The 15,701-nt window shown below is 50.0% G+C and overlaps 7 protein-coding genes across 7 annotated transcripts; 2 read left to right on the top strand and 5 right to left on the bottom strand.

Annotated features, from left to right (window-relative positions):
* Positions 1 to 299: 299 nt before the first annotated feature.
* Positions 300 to 2,276, bottom strand: EDD37DRAFT_616581 (carboxypeptidase). The gene is made up of 5 exons (XM_062815672.1): positions 2,083 to 2,276; positions 1,445 to 2,029; positions 1,224 to 1,394; positions 1,045 to 1,169; positions 300 to 989 (listed from the first exon to the last, which is right to left on the bottom strand). The coding sequence occupies exons 1-5, from the start codon at positions 2,258 to 2,260 to the stop codon at positions 378 to 380; spliced, it is 1,671 nt and encodes a 556-aa protein (XP_062675168.1). The 5' UTR covers positions 2,261 to 2,276; the 3' UTR covers positions 300 to 377.
* A 3,508-nt stretch (positions 2,277 to 5,784) lies between these two features.
* On the bottom strand, positions 5,785 to 7,182 carry EDD37DRAFT_44361 (class II aldolase and Adducin N-terminal domain-containing protein). The gene has a single exon (XM_062812799.1). The coding sequence runs from the start codon at positions 6,880 to 6,882 to the stop codon at positions 6,010 to 6,012; it is 873 nt and encodes a 290-aa protein (XP_062675167.1). The 5' UTR covers positions 6,883 to 7,182; the 3' UTR covers positions 5,785 to 6,009.
* A 2,303-nt stretch (positions 7,183 to 9,485) lies between these two features.
* EDD37DRAFT_44051 (uncharacterized protein) lies at positions 9,486 to 10,634 on the top strand. The gene has a single exon (XM_062812749.1). The coding sequence runs from the start codon at positions 9,584 to 9,586 to the stop codon at positions 10,226 to 10,228; it is 645 nt and encodes a 214-aa protein (XP_062675166.1). The 5' UTR covers positions 9,486 to 9,583; the 3' UTR covers positions 10,229 to 10,634.
* EDD37DRAFT_604169 (uncharacterized protein) lies at positions 10,413 to 11,795 on the top strand (the record flags this gene model as incomplete). Its single annotated transcript, XM_062814715.1, has 2 exons — positions 10,413 to 10,937; positions 10,986 to 11,795. 2 exons carry the CDS (start codon positions 10,413 to 10,415, stop codon positions 11,793 to 11,795), a joined length of 1,335 nt encoding a protein of 444 aa, XP_062675165.1.
* Positions 11,796 to 11,852: 57 nt separating this feature from the next.
* Positions 11,853 to 13,204, bottom strand: EDD37DRAFT_44059 (uncharacterized protein). Its single transcript, XM_062812753.1, has one exon. It carries the CDS (start codon positions 12,908 to 12,910, stop codon positions 12,170 to 12,172), a length of 741 nt encoding a protein of 246 aa, XP_062675164.1. The 5' UTR covers positions 12,911 to 13,204; the 3' UTR covers positions 11,853 to 12,169.
* Positions 13,105 to 15,225, bottom strand: EDD37DRAFT_645035 (uncharacterized protein; the record flags this gene model as incomplete). Its single annotated transcript, XM_062817588.1, has 6 exons — positions 13,105 to 13,485; positions 13,535 to 14,032; positions 14,083 to 14,218; positions 14,276 to 14,404; positions 14,456 to 14,991; positions 15,052 to 15,225. The coding sequence occupies 6 exons, from the start codon at positions 15,223 to 15,225 to the stop codon at positions 13,105 to 13,107; spliced, it is 1,854 nt and encodes a 617-aa protein (XP_062675163.1).
* Positions 15,226 to 15,259: 34 nt separating this feature from the next.
* Positions 15,260 to 15,651, bottom strand: EDD37DRAFT_44439 (uncharacterized protein). Its single transcript, XM_062812807.1, has 2 exons — positions 15,452 to 15,651; positions 15,260 to 15,402 (listed from the first exon to the last, which is right to left on the bottom strand). The coding sequence occupies exons 1-2, from the start codon at positions 15,587 to 15,589 to the stop codon at positions 15,322 to 15,324; spliced, it is 219 nt and encodes a 72-aa protein (XP_062675162.1). The 5' UTR covers positions 15,590 to 15,651; the 3' UTR covers positions 15,260 to 15,321.
* Between the last annotated feature and the right edge of the window lie 50 nt (positions 15,652 to 15,701).

Here is a 15,701-nt window from a genome sequence, read left to right as displayed (position 1 = left end):
GGCAAACCTATCGATTTTAGCAATTGTTCAATCATGTTGTAGGATCTACACGCCACATAGTACGTGGCTGGATGTATTTCATGCATATATGATGTGCTCACGCAAGGTACCGAGCACGAGGTAGTAAATGCGGAAGGATACGAAGTGGCGTAGCCTCGTGACTGCTGACAGTCCAGAGCCTTGTAGATCTGGGGTTGGTGGCTGGCTGAGCCGGGACACCCACATGGCAGCTCTTTTGCACGACACACCAGAGGACAATTCAGGTGCACCTCGTTCAATTGTGCATTATAAATAATCATTGATCATTAGGGGAAGACTATACTATCTTCGTGAACGCATCACACATAAAGTGATGCACCTTTTCTCTCTAGACTTTTTTACGCTCTGAAAGCTGACGCAGTGGAACCGTAGTACGGGTTGGGTGGCACGCTGCCAGTGTAGTTGCCAGTCTGGGTGGTGAAATCTCCCATTTGGGTCAGACTGGAGATACGACCGAGAAGGAACTCGAGTTGTCGGTACGCCGCACCCGGCACGTATTGTGGGATCTCGTGGCCAGCAAGGTCAACCGTGACAAACGTCAGTCCACGCTCGGTGTGCGTCTTGCCCAACAGACCACCACCACCGACTAGACCGACGGGGGTAGCGGGGATGGGCTGATTCTCAGTCTCTTCGATAACCATGCCGATCGAGGGGTTGTAGGGAACGAAGAAGTCGTCGTTAATGCCAGAGGAGAAGCCCTGCTTGCCGTTCCAGGTCATGTTGTTCAAGGTCATGAGCGTGCCGTTGGTCAGCAGCAAAAAGTCCAACATACCGCTACCGACGATGACATTGTTGGTGAGCTCGATGACGTGAGGAAGGGCCGTGAAGCTTGAGGGTTCAGACTGGTCACCCTCGGGGAAGAGCGTGTCGTCACCGCAGATGGTATAGTCGGTGGTAGGGACATGGAGAGCCTTCTGAACATCGGTGCGGTTGAAGTAGTTATTTGGACCCTGTGGTACTAGTCAGTACATGCTCTTGGTCTCAAAGCGAAGAGTGGGGGCTTACAGATCCGAGGGACGGGAAACCCAGCTCGTCCCAGAGGAAGGGGCAGTAATCGGTTAAGTGATAGATATTGAAGCAAGGGTTCACGTAGATAGCAGCAGTCACAATGTCGTCCCATACCTCACAGCCTGTGCAGTGTTAGAGGTCGACATCGATGAGTGGTTGAGAGCGGCGCGACATACCTGGTGCGGTGACATTGGGAGCAGTGAATTTGCCCTTTGGTGGGAAAGTCAATGCTTCTTCCATGAAGGAAAAGTATCCGCATGTCTCGGCGCGTTGGTTGATCTCGGTCAGGAAAGTCTGATTGAGAGCGAACACGTTTTCGTAGTTGTTCAAATGCGTGACCGCAGGTGCTTGACCGAGTCAGTCTCAATACCAAAAGCACAGCTCGGGAACTGCTTACCATAAATCAGGACCGAATCAAGACCGATGCTGGGATCATTGATCTGGATTCCCTTCACGTTGTAGTAGTCGGTGTTGTTCTGGTCCAGGAAGTAGCTTGCAATGTATGGAACGTACATGCCAGCATAAGACTCGCCGGTAATGTACACTTTCCTGCCGGTCATATTGAAGGAAGTCATAAAGTTCTTCCAGAAACCTGCAAATTGTTCGGCAACCTGTGTCTCGTTCATGATCTGAGCAGGTGCCCCAGGTGCTGCCTGGGAAAGACCGGTGCCGATCGGCTGGTCGACATAGACCATGTTTGTCAGATTGGTCCATGAGAAGGGGTTTGGCTGGGGGGCGTAGGTGCCGGACTGCCATAGGAAGGGACCATGCTCCTGGAGCAAGCCATCAAGAGAACTGCAACCTGGGCCGCCGTTGAGCCAGATGGTGACTTCGTCAGAGGCATCTGGATTGTCGGAGGGGAAGAACCAGAAGAAGAGCTCGTTCTCGTTGGTAGCGTTGGCATTGATGGACAAGAGGCCGGCGTACGACTCGCCGATGTCGAAGTCTACCAGAGGAACTCCGGTACCGTTGACAGCGAATTCTGTCCATGTTAGTTGTTTACCTTCATAGGCTTGGAGACTTCTGAAGACATACTTTCAGTCTTTGGTGTCAAGTAGGCAGGTGAAGCCCTCTTGGTCAAACGTGCGTTTTCTGGCGCCGCTCGAGGTTTAAGGACCTTGTGCTCAGCTGCCTTCTTGTGAGGGTTTGACACACCGAACGCGGCAAGAGCGCCGGTCGCAAATGATGCTGCCAGGAGACCTGAGTAGCGCATTTTGTCGAAGTGGGCGCGAACGTGGGAGAGCAAACAAACAGACGCGCGAGGGTCTTGCAGCTTTAAAACAAAAAAAACCTACCGACCAAGTCATGAAAGCCCGGGCATGGATATGCACCTCCCATAGACGTCGTAGGGTAGTTCAATGACGTACAGCATCATCTTTAGATAGGAAGGTTGCATTGGAGGCCTTCTTCATTCAGGGCCATACAGGCACGACAGCCTGCAGGATGGAAGCTAATAAGATAGCGATGCTTGTTGTTGCTTGTTCGCCCCAGATTCGCGTGGAGCAAGGTAGACAATCCTTGCCTTTTGGAGCAGGTCGCTTGATGGAGACCGAGGGGTCGACCTTGAGTAAGCTTTGCCAGGTAGTAGTGGCGAAGAAAGAAGCAATGCACGCCGTTCACCGTCGGTATTGAAGGTAGATACAGCTGGTGTTCATATGGTTTGCCCATGAGTGTATGATTCTGGTCAAGACATACAACGGTACGAGAATAGCGATCAAGCCTCCATCTGAACAAACACGAGAAGGACAAGAAGAGATCTTCACACGATAAAAAGCTAGGTTACTGAAGGGCAGCTAAGGCACGAATCTCACCCATCCATACCTCGTGTGGACCCTTTGAGTTCCCGTCCTTCCCTTATCATGCATAGTGTGTTGTTTATCAAGGTTATCTTTCTTTCTTCTACCCCGCATCAGTGAGGGGAGGCCGGACTAATTTAGTTAAACATCACGTGCTGATGCTGCCTGCACTCTAATTTCTCTCGACTCGACCAACCACCTCACACAGATACATGTCTTATCGGTCACACTGCCTTTCAATGCTACCTCAGGTACGGAGTAATCGTACTGTAGTACGGCGTATCGTTCAGTCTCTCGCACACTATACTCAACTGATCACCACTCGTCAAGGAAGGACACTCCACTGATCCTCTCACCCTCAAGCTCCGCTTCTGCTCATGCCGGCAGGTCGCCGGTCAGAACCTTCCAACTTCGTCCTACCCTCCTCACAATGCCTCGAATAAGCGATGACTACCGTACCTGGAAATGTACGAAGCCGTATACTCGTATTCAGCCGAGATAACAGAGCCGAGCCACGTCCGCACCTGCATTTGCAGCATCTGCAGATCTAAGTTGCTTTGTCTTCTGGGCACCTACCTGCTCAGTCGGAGATTACTGTCTCTAGGAAGATTATTAGCAGAAGATGACGGTCAAAGAAGACATGGGACTTTTACGGTAACACTCGTATATGCTGTAACACAGTTACATTGCACTGCGACAATCACGCCCAAAGCTTGGGTGAGGAGCACCAGCATTCCCGAATGAACACTCCTGGCGTCAGGTAAGACAATGTCAAAGATCGTGTAAGTGGGAAAGGATGCTTTAGTGAAACTCTTGCTAGCTGCTTGTATGTGCAACAGCTGTGGAAACTCATCACTGGCAGAGTGTACAAGCCCGACGCCCGAGTCCAACCTAATCTTGCAGAAGCACCAGGCACTTGCCTCCGTCACGCACTAACCATGGATATGGACGCCTCCTGGGGTGCCAATCCTGCAGGAACACGATGAAGCCGAACCTTGGCTTGGTGTCCAACGATAAGAGTCCAGGGTCACGGGATTGCATTCCAGAAGCACCATGGAAATCTAGCACAAACACTGACAGATTCACCTATCAAATGACAGTGCCAATCGTTGAGTACCACCAGATAATCTTTCTCGGAAAGGCCATGGCCCCTCCCGGTGAGCACGATACCACATCGTGCGAAAAACCCCCACACCGGACAGCTCATGTTCTGTTTGTTGCGTTCTGGCCGATCGTCTTTGAGCCGTCGATGTCAGAATCGACACGGGGATCGAGTTTGTCTAGACCATACCCAACATCAATCCTCACCGCAATCATACCAGACAGACAACTAAACTCGCTGGCAAATATGGATTGAAGAGGACCTGCAGTTTTCTGAGCCGGCCCTATACCTGCGGGCGAGTCCGCTTCAAGTGCGTTTGCTCTCCGCTGGCTAAGCCCTCCGTCCCTCATACCAGAGATAGGCGTGTTGGTCATTTTCGACTCTTGCGAGCACTGGAAGACTGCGAGGCAGTGCGGTCGGACTCATCGGATCCTTAAGTTTATGCCTCTTTCGCTCTATTCACAAGCTTGGACATTGCGAAAATTCGATTTGTGCTGCGGAGTTCTTCTTTTCCCAAGGTCACCCGGTTGAGGACTTGTTGGCCAAATCTAAATACTGCAGCGCAGGCGAGTCTGTGATTTCCACGCAGATTCTCGTTCACAGGGATCCTGAACTACTTAACCGCCTCACCCAGGCGAAGGACGTTATGAGAATGCTCAGAAGACTTGTGGCGAGCAAGCTCACTGCCAGAGTGACGTCTCTGCTTACGTTGAAGCAGCCTCCTCTGCACTCACTGCTGTGTTGAAATGAGGACTACGCGCTGGCTTCCTCTACAGCCATTATCCTTACCAAGATGTTACTGTTATTCGTCAACTTACACAGGTCATCCACTCAGGTCCACTGGTCCCGTGCGGAGAACTCATCTAGTACGGTAAGGCCGTTAAAATCCCCTTCCACCCATGCTACGGCTGACGTAGACCCTTCGGATAGGATGCCGAGGTGTACAACGATTTCGATGCAACATACGACCATGTCAAGATGGCACTGCAAAAGTGTCCAAACGCCTTTTCGGTAAATGGATGAAGCCTATCACGGCCTTCCAAATCTATGAGAAAAGCGCATCCCGTCCTCTGCTGGGGGACGATTCGTCTCTCGGAAGGTCGGGAGCAAGGCTGCAGTACATTGTTCGTGCCGAACCCAACCCTTGCTCTTTTGGCATTCTTTGTTCGGTGAGAGAACAAAGAACGCGTACTCGATGTACGATCCAAACGAAATGCTAGTACCTCAAACCACTCTCTTCGATCGCGCCAGGGGTTAGATATTCGGCCCCAATGTCAGTCTCATTTTCGTGGGTCGCCCAAGTTTACACGTTCTCTCCTTGATTTATCCTTTCTCAAACTGCCAGTGGGCATGATATTGCGAGCGACGATCACAAGCAAACTTCCACGTACCAGTTGCTTGCCGATAAATATCACTTGAGAAAACGGCCTAGACACATCCTTTCATCCCCTGAGGGTGTCGGTATGTGCCTGGCGCTTATCACAAGAATCTTCAAGGCCGCATGGCAGTCATTCCGGCAGATTGGTGGATCTTTTTTCAAGGTATGAATTTCGTGCTGGCAAGGCATTTGCTGAAGAGGCTGCTAGGTGCACAAAAGCGGCGCGCTCGCCGAGGACCTTGATGACGACTATGCAAACTACAGGGCACGCTATCAAGGTGCTTCGTCAGATGCCGAGGTGAGTACATCACGCTGGTAATAATAACAGCAGTCTCGGCATGTTGACACTCTTTGATTGATTCAGTCACTATCTTCATTCGAAGGGAACTTCACGGACTCGTCTTAGTGGCAACCAGCGAGGCCACATTCTCAGAGGAGGCACGAAATGCGTTCGGGCCAAGAGGCTATTTACCGTCCATGCCTGTGGAAAGCACCCCGACGCAGCGACTCGTCTTACGCTGTGACCACATCGTCCGAGTCCTGCAAGATGAGCCTGGGGTCGAAGCCGGCCTGACTTTGGAATCAATCTCGGACTCTATGTTCTAACCGTGCCACCACAAACGGCATGCCAGAAGCCATGATGCTGAAATTCGCCTCTTCAGGAGGATCCACAAATGCCACCTATTCTAGCCTGGGCCCAACCTGTCTCTCAGGTCATTGTGATACTGTCCGGACCTAGAAGCCTCCGCCGACCATGCCAGCCAATGCTTCTTCTCGGCACGATTTATCGTCCTTTCACAATCCCTGGCCTCCCTCTCTGAAAGATAAACGATCTCCAAGTCAGTCGATTCGCGCTGATTCATTGCAGCAGACTGGATGTCCGCATCCCGACGGACATGTATGGCACGCCACACAGCGTCTTTGATGCTCTCGGCCCACGTCGTATAGCCGTGGCCGCGCTGGAACACCACTTTCTGCTCGGGAAGGTCCGTTGGTCCGTCAAGCAGACGCATCTCATCGTCATGCGACTTTCGGAGCATCTCGGCCAAGGCGTCGCCGAGGAATTGGTTGCTGATCAACAAATTGTGCGGGTGCGACTGCGGCAAGTAGTCGTAGAAGCTTGCGGTGTCAAAGATGGGTGGTGACGAGCCCAGAAACCCGGCCATGAGATAGCTGGGTTGCAGCATACTGTTCCAACTGTTGCAGAGGCCATACAGGATGGCGCTCAGACAGTGCGAATGTATCACGCTCTGTACGCCCGGGTACATGGCGTAGATGGAGCTGTGGGCGTAAAGCTCCATGTCTGGGGCGGCGCGCTCCAATTTCAAGCACCCATCGTGAGGGTCTTCTACGGGCGAACCGTCAGCAACATGCCATTGGCTCAGATCGCTTTTAGCTGCGACCAGAATCGCTGGTACATTGCTGGTGAAGAAGGTGGTGGGGTCGCGCGGATGCCGGACGGATATCTCGCCGTGTTCATCGACAACCTGATGCTGGTGGAGGATGTGGAATGCTGTGATGAGATCCGAAAGGGTTTGATCCACGAAGTCGTCCGCCATTTTCGAGGCGTTGACCGTCTATTCAGTTCATAAGGTAAAAATCTGTTGTCGTATGCGGCGCCGTCTATCAGATGTCTATCAGATTGAACCACAAGGCTGGAACTGTGGTGCGGCCAGCTAGCTAGCACTGTTGCCGTAGGTAATATGACGCGGGATAGTCCTGGCAAAACACCAAGCACTTTCGCTCTTTTCTCGATCAAAGGTCACAAGCAAATTTTCGTTTTCAGATCCGAGGCAGATGCAAGGGTATATTTAGGGACTTCTGTTGAGCCTTGGGGGGCGCAGGCCTAGAGTTTCAAACGTGATCGCATATCTACGTCATATATGGGCTTTGTGCGCCTCTAGATTCGAGTGACCTACGAGTCAGACACCTTACTCTTGGCCTCTTCCGAGGAGGGCATCAATCTACTCAGCAGGATCAGCAGTGCTCTTTGTACCAGATGTGGAATGTGGGATTGTATTCCGCAGCGATTGTTAGTGGTTCCCGGGGAATGCATCTCCTGGGCCCGTCATTGGTCGCTTATCTGGATCGCCCTTTTCAACGGCACAAATGCTCCGATCAAGTTCCGGGTCATGAACGACGGGATTTATCCCCAGGACTCATGGCACAGAAGTAAGTCGCAGCATGGGGACGCCGTCGGAGAAACGCATTGCGGAAGACATCTGCGACGCGAAGACACCACAAAGAGGACCAACTGTAAGTGGTGAGCGGTGAGCGATTCCAGACAATGAGTAGCCGAAGACTGACACATAGGCCTTGCGACTGGGGCCGAAGGAATGGGACAGCCCCAAAGAGACTCGAGAGATCAAGACCAGTCTACCAGATGAAGAATCCATATTTGAAGCTAAGCACTGTGGGAAGATGCTCCGGCTTTCTGGCGTGAATATGTGTACATTCTCGCTGGACATTCTGCTTGAGCATTCAATCGAGGCAGTTCAAGCCGCCGCGACATGCAGACTTGCGACGAGCATTCTGAGCGGCATGGAGACAAGAAGATTGACGAAAAGATCAATTGAAAACAAACACATTTGATCAAAACATGGAGGCTGCGGCTCAAATGCTGGATGACGTCATCGGCCTTTGCCATCAAATCTCAGCTTTGTTTTTGTTATTCCAGAGCCTGCCTGGTATTCATGACTCAGGAACTTTAGTAAAGTTAAGCACGATCTAACCGGATAATCTAGCCGCAAAGAAAAAACGTTTGCATCATTATTTAATGTCGCGGAAATTTGTCACAATTCGGACTTGAGAATTCTCGGGACGGTTCAAAAATGGTTTCGTGGCCCAATGGCAAGGCGCTTGACTACGAATCGTGCGTTACTACACTTCCCCCCAACAATGCTACATAACTGACAATCCTCGAGAAGAGATTGTGTACGTGGAATCACTCTCAGGCATTGAGCACCTTAACTAACGCTGTATCAGGGGTTCGATCCGTAAGTCTTAGTTGTTTGCTTTCGTAATTCCCTTTAACACTCTTCCAGCCACCGAAACCTACATTAACGATTTTTTTTTGAAGGGCTTTTAGGGGGTGGGGATGCTTACTTGGCAGCCCTTGCATAGTGTGCCGTCGCATACGTGCCCTAGATACTCCGCCGCATACTATGTGCTGTTGGTATGCTGTGCCGTACTCGTTGTCTTGGTATTCACAACCAGCCCCCAACAGTCCGGACCGGTTGAGCATACTGGCGCTCGATACCACGGCACCGGGATCAAAGGACCACGCGGCTTCCAAGTAGTGATGTCGCTCGTATGGTTTGTAGCATGCGTCTATTGCGCCTACCCTTGAAGTACCAGGCTCTACGCTTCAGACTTGTACTCCTTCCTGCTTTGACCCTTGTACCGACATAGGTCAAGGGAATATTCATCTGTTATCAATCAACTGCTGTACTTTGCCCATTCGACCAAGGCCCTGAGAGCATCTCTATTATGTCTCTACGCTGTTCCCCTTCCACTACTATTTGACTTCACGAAGAATAATGTCATACAATGCAGCCGCGGGACTATGTATTGCTACGGTTGTGGCCGCGAAGGTGTGACAAGACACTCTTGCCCTTCTTGTCCTTGCAATTTCTGTGCAAAGGGTCATTCGACGTTAGACTGTCCAAAGTTAGTCGGACGTAATCAGTCTCAACTACACAAGGGCAATGCACACCGTCCCGCCCAGTCAACCTTCGGCCGTCCTCAGCTTCCACCGTCAGGAAATACCAATACCAACGGAGTATCACAATTCAACGCTCGTCGGCGACCGCCAGCGAAGTGGCGGCATCAGAACCCGTCGTCGTCGACTGCACCTTCAGTATCCGAGAATAGGCCGGCCCGGCCTAAACGACAGACTGTCGCAGTTGAGTTTAGTCAGGACGAAAAGGATCGCGCTGCTAAGGCAGTATATATACACGACACAATTTCTTTGCCGCCTTTCCGTATACTTGCGGAATATATGTTTAAGCATTATATTCCGAAACATGTCCGCCGGCTTTCAGTCATTACCGATCCTACTTAAGAAATACCGATTTAAGAGAAATATTGGACGATCTGATCTCTGCGATTGATCCAGCGATACTCACTCTTGAGGGTCAAGACATCGACCGTAGTACCCTGGAAAGAGTCAAAGAAACTCAGTAAGAGCAGCCTGGCTTATTTGACTGCGATGGTGGATATATAAGTTTCATTGCGGATATCCGAAGTTATGGATACTTTATGTTATATATTGGTCAAGGACAAGTCATCAGAGTTCGAATCAGCCAACATAAGGAGAATATCGACTTCGGATATATTACGTCTCTACACTACTATATCATATTAAGCGGCGGTAAATCTCGAACAACGAACTTTATTCGACTATATCGTCTTCACTCAGATTCATTGCTAATCAAGGAAGATACCAAAAATCAGCAAGTCGAACAACTCAATGAAGTACGGCGGACTCTACTAGAGCTTCTTATGACGCTAGCCTTTCAGACGCTGCCAGCTAAAGAGCTACGTCAATGGCTTCCTAATAACTTTATCAAGTCTCCTTTTCGTACCTTACACCTAAACGTACTAAACCCTCTTTATCAGATCAAAAAGGGGTTCGCTACCGTCGAGGTTCGACAAGCAAGTCGAGACCAACTACTCTCATCAGATGACCCACAACTAGCCTTATGGCCCGATATCAGGAAGCGGCAAATACATGATCAAAAAAAACAGCAGACACAGAATCTCGGTCCATACCCTAAGCTATCTCAGATGGGCGATATCTTACAGACCACCCTTGAAGATAATCGATATACCCTAGGAGATATCGATATTCCAATCTTTCCACTTAAGCCTCTCTTCGATCAAATACGAGAGGCTAAGTATTGAAGCTAGACTTCGCCGACTTCGAGATCAAATACAAGATACGGAAGCTAGCCTATCTTCTGATGGTTTCTAGACTCCCGTGAGCGATTTAAACAGTCCACTATGTATAGTGTTGAATCAAGCTTTACTCCCGAAACACGATCGTTCGGACTTCGCGAACAGTTTCTTACCTATTACATTTGACCGAATGGGGCTGACTGATGGACAAATATTGATATGGCCTTTTGACCTTCGAAATCCATCAAATATTTCTACACACCTTACGGTCCTACCAAGTCAACCTACTACTAGCCAAAGTACGGCTTTCAAAGATTTCTCCTTAGGACTACTTCACGATAGTCGTGCTACTTTTATACTGGTTACAGAGGGACTCACCAAGGAATATCTCTTTGACGCCAACCCTCTTCTTTCAGCCGAATTCCAGATAAGTCTACGATCATTCAAGGTTAAGGCTCGCCTATTTATACGCGATTACAAAGTACAAAAGATCATTCTAGTTATCCCTGATCTAGAACGTCTATACGTTCAGGGCGACTGGAGAAGCTGTCAACGTTTCACACATAATCTCCGTATGGCTGCTTTACTTAGCGGAGTTCAAGGTAATAAGAAATGGAAATTATTCGAGCACGGAGGTGCTCATTCAATGATCCTTCAAGCATGGGCCGCAAAGGATATAGAATCGATAAGCTTGAATACGCTTGATCATTTCATCGTGGATTGGCTCTATCGCAAAGGTTTTCGAACAGTACACGATATTTAGGAACTCCAAGATATCGCCCCGGCAAAATCACTAATCGAGGCTTGTTTTTTATTGATGATATTTCTTCCGAAGAATAATCTCAAAGAAATCGACTGTGAGGTATTTCGAGTCAGAAAATCTCGTTCACAAAATACGAAAGCAAGAAAGTACACCGAGGACGTTGCTACCGCTATACGACAACTCTTTGAGAAAAAGATAAATATTCTAATCAAGGATGATCCTGACGAGCCTGGCTTATCAGACAGAGCAAAGACACAAAATAATGACCTTGTTATTCGTCCAGCTAATCGGGATCTCGATGGGACGAACGATGGTCCCACTGAAACCGATATAGCTGAAATCATGCCAATGCTGGAGCTGCCGAACATGAAGCCCCAGGTGAACTGGGAGCGTGGGGACATGCGGAACTGGGGGCGGCAGAGACGAGAGGTAGTCAAGAGTCTACTCACCGGCAAAGACAAGTTTGAAGTGAGGGCGAAAAATGACGAATTTCCGTATATTTCATTACGTGGCTGGCGTGTCAGAATCAGGGCAGATTTTCCACTCCACAACATCAAATCCGTCTATGCGAAGGCCGATATATCATCTCCTGACACACAGCATGAACACACGTGCTTCGGAGCGCACCAACCACTCCTACAACGCCTTGCATTCCAGTTTACGGTCATATCAACAACCGGCCAGTCTACACACTGGGCTCGGAAATCCATAGTCAGAACCCCGAACCTGGCGGTAGAGCTTCTTAATGCACTACTTACACAGTATAGTGATAGCGATAAGGAAGAGATACGAGGTGAAGTACATATCTAGGCGATCCGAATCACAATATATATTGCTAGTATAGTCATAGTAGAAGTATCTTTTGTTAGTTATACTATCCCAGTTTAGTTCTCTGTCACCGCTCAAGAAAAGTGTTCAGCATGACACTATTATGTTGCATTGGCAGATCATTAATCTCCTGCGGCTCAGTCGTGAATGTCTCTCCACAACGTTGCTTCACGGACACGAGCATTATCCTGATGATCATGATATTCGAACTCCCATGCATGCGTGACGGTGTGGCTGCAAGCCTCAATTCATACCCGTGTACCGGTGGATCGCTAGCAGGCACACCCTGCTCGTGCATGGCTTTCCTGGAGCACAAGGCTGAACACCCTGTTTTTCCACCTTTCCGTGCCTCGTATTCACGCATTTCCCAGCAGTGGTGCTCGTCTGACCCAATGCTTCTCTTCGACCTCTCTCAGCACCCATCTGACCAGACTAGCGCGACTAAGATCCGTGCCGCCCTCAAAAGTCCGATCCAAACGTCCAGCAATCACCTTGGCGTAAGGATCGTCATTCTTCAAATGAGGCACGCGGAAGACCGTCCACTCGAGCTGATCGTGTTTCGCACCGGCTTTGATCACAGCCTCGGCAATGCCTTTCATCTCTGCATTACCCTGGGGTGCGAAGAGCAGCGGAATCATGGTGTAGAACCACCATTTCCATGACATTTTCTTTCGTTCTTCGGGCAGACAGAATGCAGTAGGTGTGCTGAGCACCAGAATGCGTGAGACCTTGCAGTCTTTCACCGCAGGTAGTATGGCGTGCTGGAAAGCATCCGCGATTGGGTGAGACTGGTCGCGGGTGAGGACTGCCTGCAACGACAGGTAGGCCCCAAGGAATGATATGACCGTGGTTACTGCAGGGAAGGATTTATCTTCCGACGGTGAGAATGCGGTTCGTAATGCCTCCTTGTTTTCTAGACTGCCTTCCATGACGCGAATGCCAGAGTTGCTGGTCGTCCATGGCGGGAGTTTCGTGGCCGAGCTTGGACGGACGTAGAGCGTCAGCTTGGGTTTCTGTGCCAATTCCGAGATGACATCAAGAAATGCGAGACCCGAGGCGCCAGTGGCTCCGAGGAGGAGAATATGTTGTCGGTCCATTTCCTGGGTGGCAGAACTCTCAATGACGAGCTCAATTGTACGGATTCGAGTAGCGAGAGTGTCGATTCCTCACTTCCATGGCGCTGTAGTGTTGGTAGGCCTAAGTATATATGATTTTGGGAAGTGCTGGTATCATTTCTCAGCTGGGCGGATTTCGTCCGTTGTCGGCGTTTTCTCCTCCGATGCCCAAAATCCTACGAAAACCCACTCCACACTGCGTTGCCGTCCGAGACAGTCCCAGAGACTGGAGCGATCGAATTCATAAGACTCATCCAGTACGACTCATCAAAGTCGGTAGGCGTGTTCAATAGAGATACATCAGCCATCGTGGACAGTGTGTCTTCTCCACTAGTGCTTACCGAATGGTACGAGTCGCTCTGTGAGGCTGCCGCTGACCAGCCACTTGGAATCTGCTGAGGATCCCGAGAGTATGAAGTACTGCGCAGAGTTGGCATTGCATCGTGAGGCTGGAGGTCTTGCGACGCAGTCTTGTGGAGTGGACCCGCAAGCGGTAACTGAGGACCAGCCAAGCGTGCTGATGTGGTTGACATGGCAAAGTCGTATACGCCGGGACACTGATACCTGAGCTTACCACAGCACCGTCGAAGTATTGCATGACCAGACCTGGCTATTGGACTGTATGCATCGAGAACTGCATCGGTGAAGCGCTTGCCGCAGAACGTGGTCGACCCGACTTTGGACCTCATTTTCGATGGGAGGATAGATCGCCACAATGCAGGAGAGGAAGATCGAGGCATCCACTGTGTAGAACGACAGCGCAAACGACTTGTACTGCGCGACTGCCGTCAGCGCAAAAGATCGAGCGAGCGACTCGAGAGCTGTGACTGAGGCTTGAACCGCACAACGGCAAGAGTCTGCGTGGTTGGCAACATGGGGTCGGTGGAGAGTCATAAGAAACAAGTTGGCGTATGTGAGGATTAACTCTCGCTGCTGTTTCAGGTAGGGGTACTGCGAGTTCCATGATGTATCAGGGTTTTGGTGCTTGAGTGTTGCGGGAACATCGTCAAGCATAGCTTTTAGCTGATTGTGTAGTCGTGTTATCGTGGAGTAGTCCTTCGGAAAGGGCTTGTCGGCGCTGAGAGCCTTCATCTGCTTGAACATCTGGGATAGTTTGTACAGAAACAGGTTCATCGAAGCAGTGTTTGGGGTACCTTCACTGTCTGCATGTTTGTTTGGCATTGGCACTGTGGTTGATGGGTCCTTTGGGATGTTGCAGTCCATCGGTCGTCAACGTCGCACTCATCGGCATTGATCGTTCGAGGGCGTCCGAGGATCATGGCAATCAAACTAGAAGCAATGCCTGGTAAGGACTAGCTTATGCAAAGGTGGATAGACGGCCCTTACCTGTCCCAAATGTAAAGGTTCATCCATATCCGCTTCTGGTATTCGTGGTACCAAATTCGACTGAGAGTGTTCTCTAAACCTTGCTGCCGAAATTCTTTCGACTGATGGAGGCCAATTTCTTGGGCCGATCTGGCAATCCATTATCAGATCAGTAAGTGGCACAAGATGCTGGAAAGGTACCTGATGGCATTGCCTGTACTGTGCCAAGCATCGACTCCTCGTCCCATGTTCTTCAACCAGGCAGACCTGAGAAGATGTGTCTGGACGACTGTTGCAGCGGAGGCCTGAAACCCGAGAGAACTGAGCAGCTCGATGCCAGTGTCGCTGTAATTGTGGCATAAGGCCAGGTCGTTCTTGGAAAGTCCTTTGAGTGTGGGAGCTTCTGATGTGAGGAACTGAATTGCCAAAGCTAGGACCTGAAACAGCATGGCTGGGAAGTACCGAAGCTCCCACGAAAGCTCATCGGCATTGACATGTTTCGCGAGTGCGCTAGGATCACCAGACCAGCGCTCTAGGAGATCCCGAAAGTAGTACTCTTCCACCATGAAGTAGTACCAATTCACATCCGAGAAGTGAAATGTCACAAGACTATCAATGGCCGGCCGGGAAGGGAGCTGAGCAATAATTGCTTGAGCTTTCGAACTGAACGACGTCGAGAGAGCTGGCTGATTGTGTGCAGAGGCCACAATTTGAAAGTCATCATCCCCGTCCAGGACCTGACAAGTTGTCAGCCGCTGAGACTGACCAGTCCCAAGCAAACAAACGGGAACACTCACATGTGTAAGGCTCATAAATGCATTGCTACCCTTTGCAAGCGAGTAGCCTAAATCACCATTGATTGACTCGTGGCGTTCTGCCCTGGGAGCTACACTCTGGCTTGTTTGTGGCTCCTCGTCGGGCAGCAATAGTCCATGTCGTTCTTTTTCCGAAACTGCATTGCTCAGACTCATCTGTGTCAGTGCTTGAACATTGTGTTCACCAGGACTTAGTGTGTCGAAATAGGAACAACAAAGAAGACTACAAAGTCGAGAACTGCTCAAACCATCTTACCGGAAATCTTCATCGAACATGCACTTGGGCACGACGCCGCGTGCGACGCAGGTGCCACAAGGTCGTTTTCGATCACACTGCAATCTAGTTGGAATGAGACCGGATTGTAATTGTGTCGTAGCAAACCTTTTGCTTCCTCCGATAACATTCTGAACAAGCGTTGCTTACTCCCACCATTATTGACGAAGTATTGCCGCTTTTCCTCTTCTTAGATGCATGATGATCGCCGCCAGCTCCTATGGCGGTCTGACCAGAAGTGGCCATGGTATTGGGCAGCTGAAGTGCACGATCATAGGATGCAGATTGAGAGATACCGTGGTTGCAAGTGAAGATAGATGTTGGGGACAAGCCTGAGGTAGGATTTTGGGAGGGATGA

The sequence above is a fragment of the Exophiala viscosa genome (assembly GCF_022695815.1).
Source record: "Exophiala viscosa unplaced genomic scaffold EDD37scaffold_1, whole genome shotgun sequence".
NCBI lineage: Eukaryota > Fungi > Ascomycota > Eurotiomycetes > Chaetothyriales > Herpotrichiellaceae > Exophiala > Exophiala viscosa.
Note: the sequence above shows the minus strand (reverse complement) of the source record. Positions and strands in the feature narration are given on the sequence as shown.

Coding starts and splice junctions, on each gene's coding strand:
- EDD37DRAFT_44051 (XM_062812749.1), top strand. CDS start 9,584: ATGTTATATATTGGTCAAGGACAAGTCATCAGAGTTCGAATCAGCCAA.
- EDD37DRAFT_44361 (XM_062812799.1), bottom strand. CDS start 6,882: ATGGCGGACGACTTCGTGGATCAAACCCTTTCGGATCTCATCACAGCA.
- EDD37DRAFT_44439 (XM_062812807.1), bottom strand. CDS start 15,589: ATGGCCACTTCTGGTCAGACCGCCATAGGAGCTGGCGGCGATCATCAT. Junction 15,403..15,451: donor GTTATCGGAGGAAGCAAAAG/GTTTGCTACGAC, acceptor ACTAGATTGCAG/TGTGATCGAAAACGACCTTG.
- EDD37DRAFT_616581 (XM_062815672.1), bottom strand. CDS start 2,260: ATGCGCTACTCAGGTCTCCTGGCAGCATCATTTGCGACCGGCGCTCTT. Junction 1,170..1,223: donor TCCCAATGTCACCGCACCAG/GTATGTCGCGCC, acceptor AACACTGCACAG/GCTGTGAGGTATGGGACGAC. Junction 990..1,044: donor GTTTCCCGTCCCTCGGATCT/GTAAGCCCCCAC, acceptor CTAGTACCACAG/GGTCCAAATAACTACTTCAA.
- EDD37DRAFT_44059 (XM_062812753.1), bottom strand. CDS start 12,910: ATGGACCGACAACATATTCTCCTCCTCGGAGCCACTGGCGCCTCGGGT.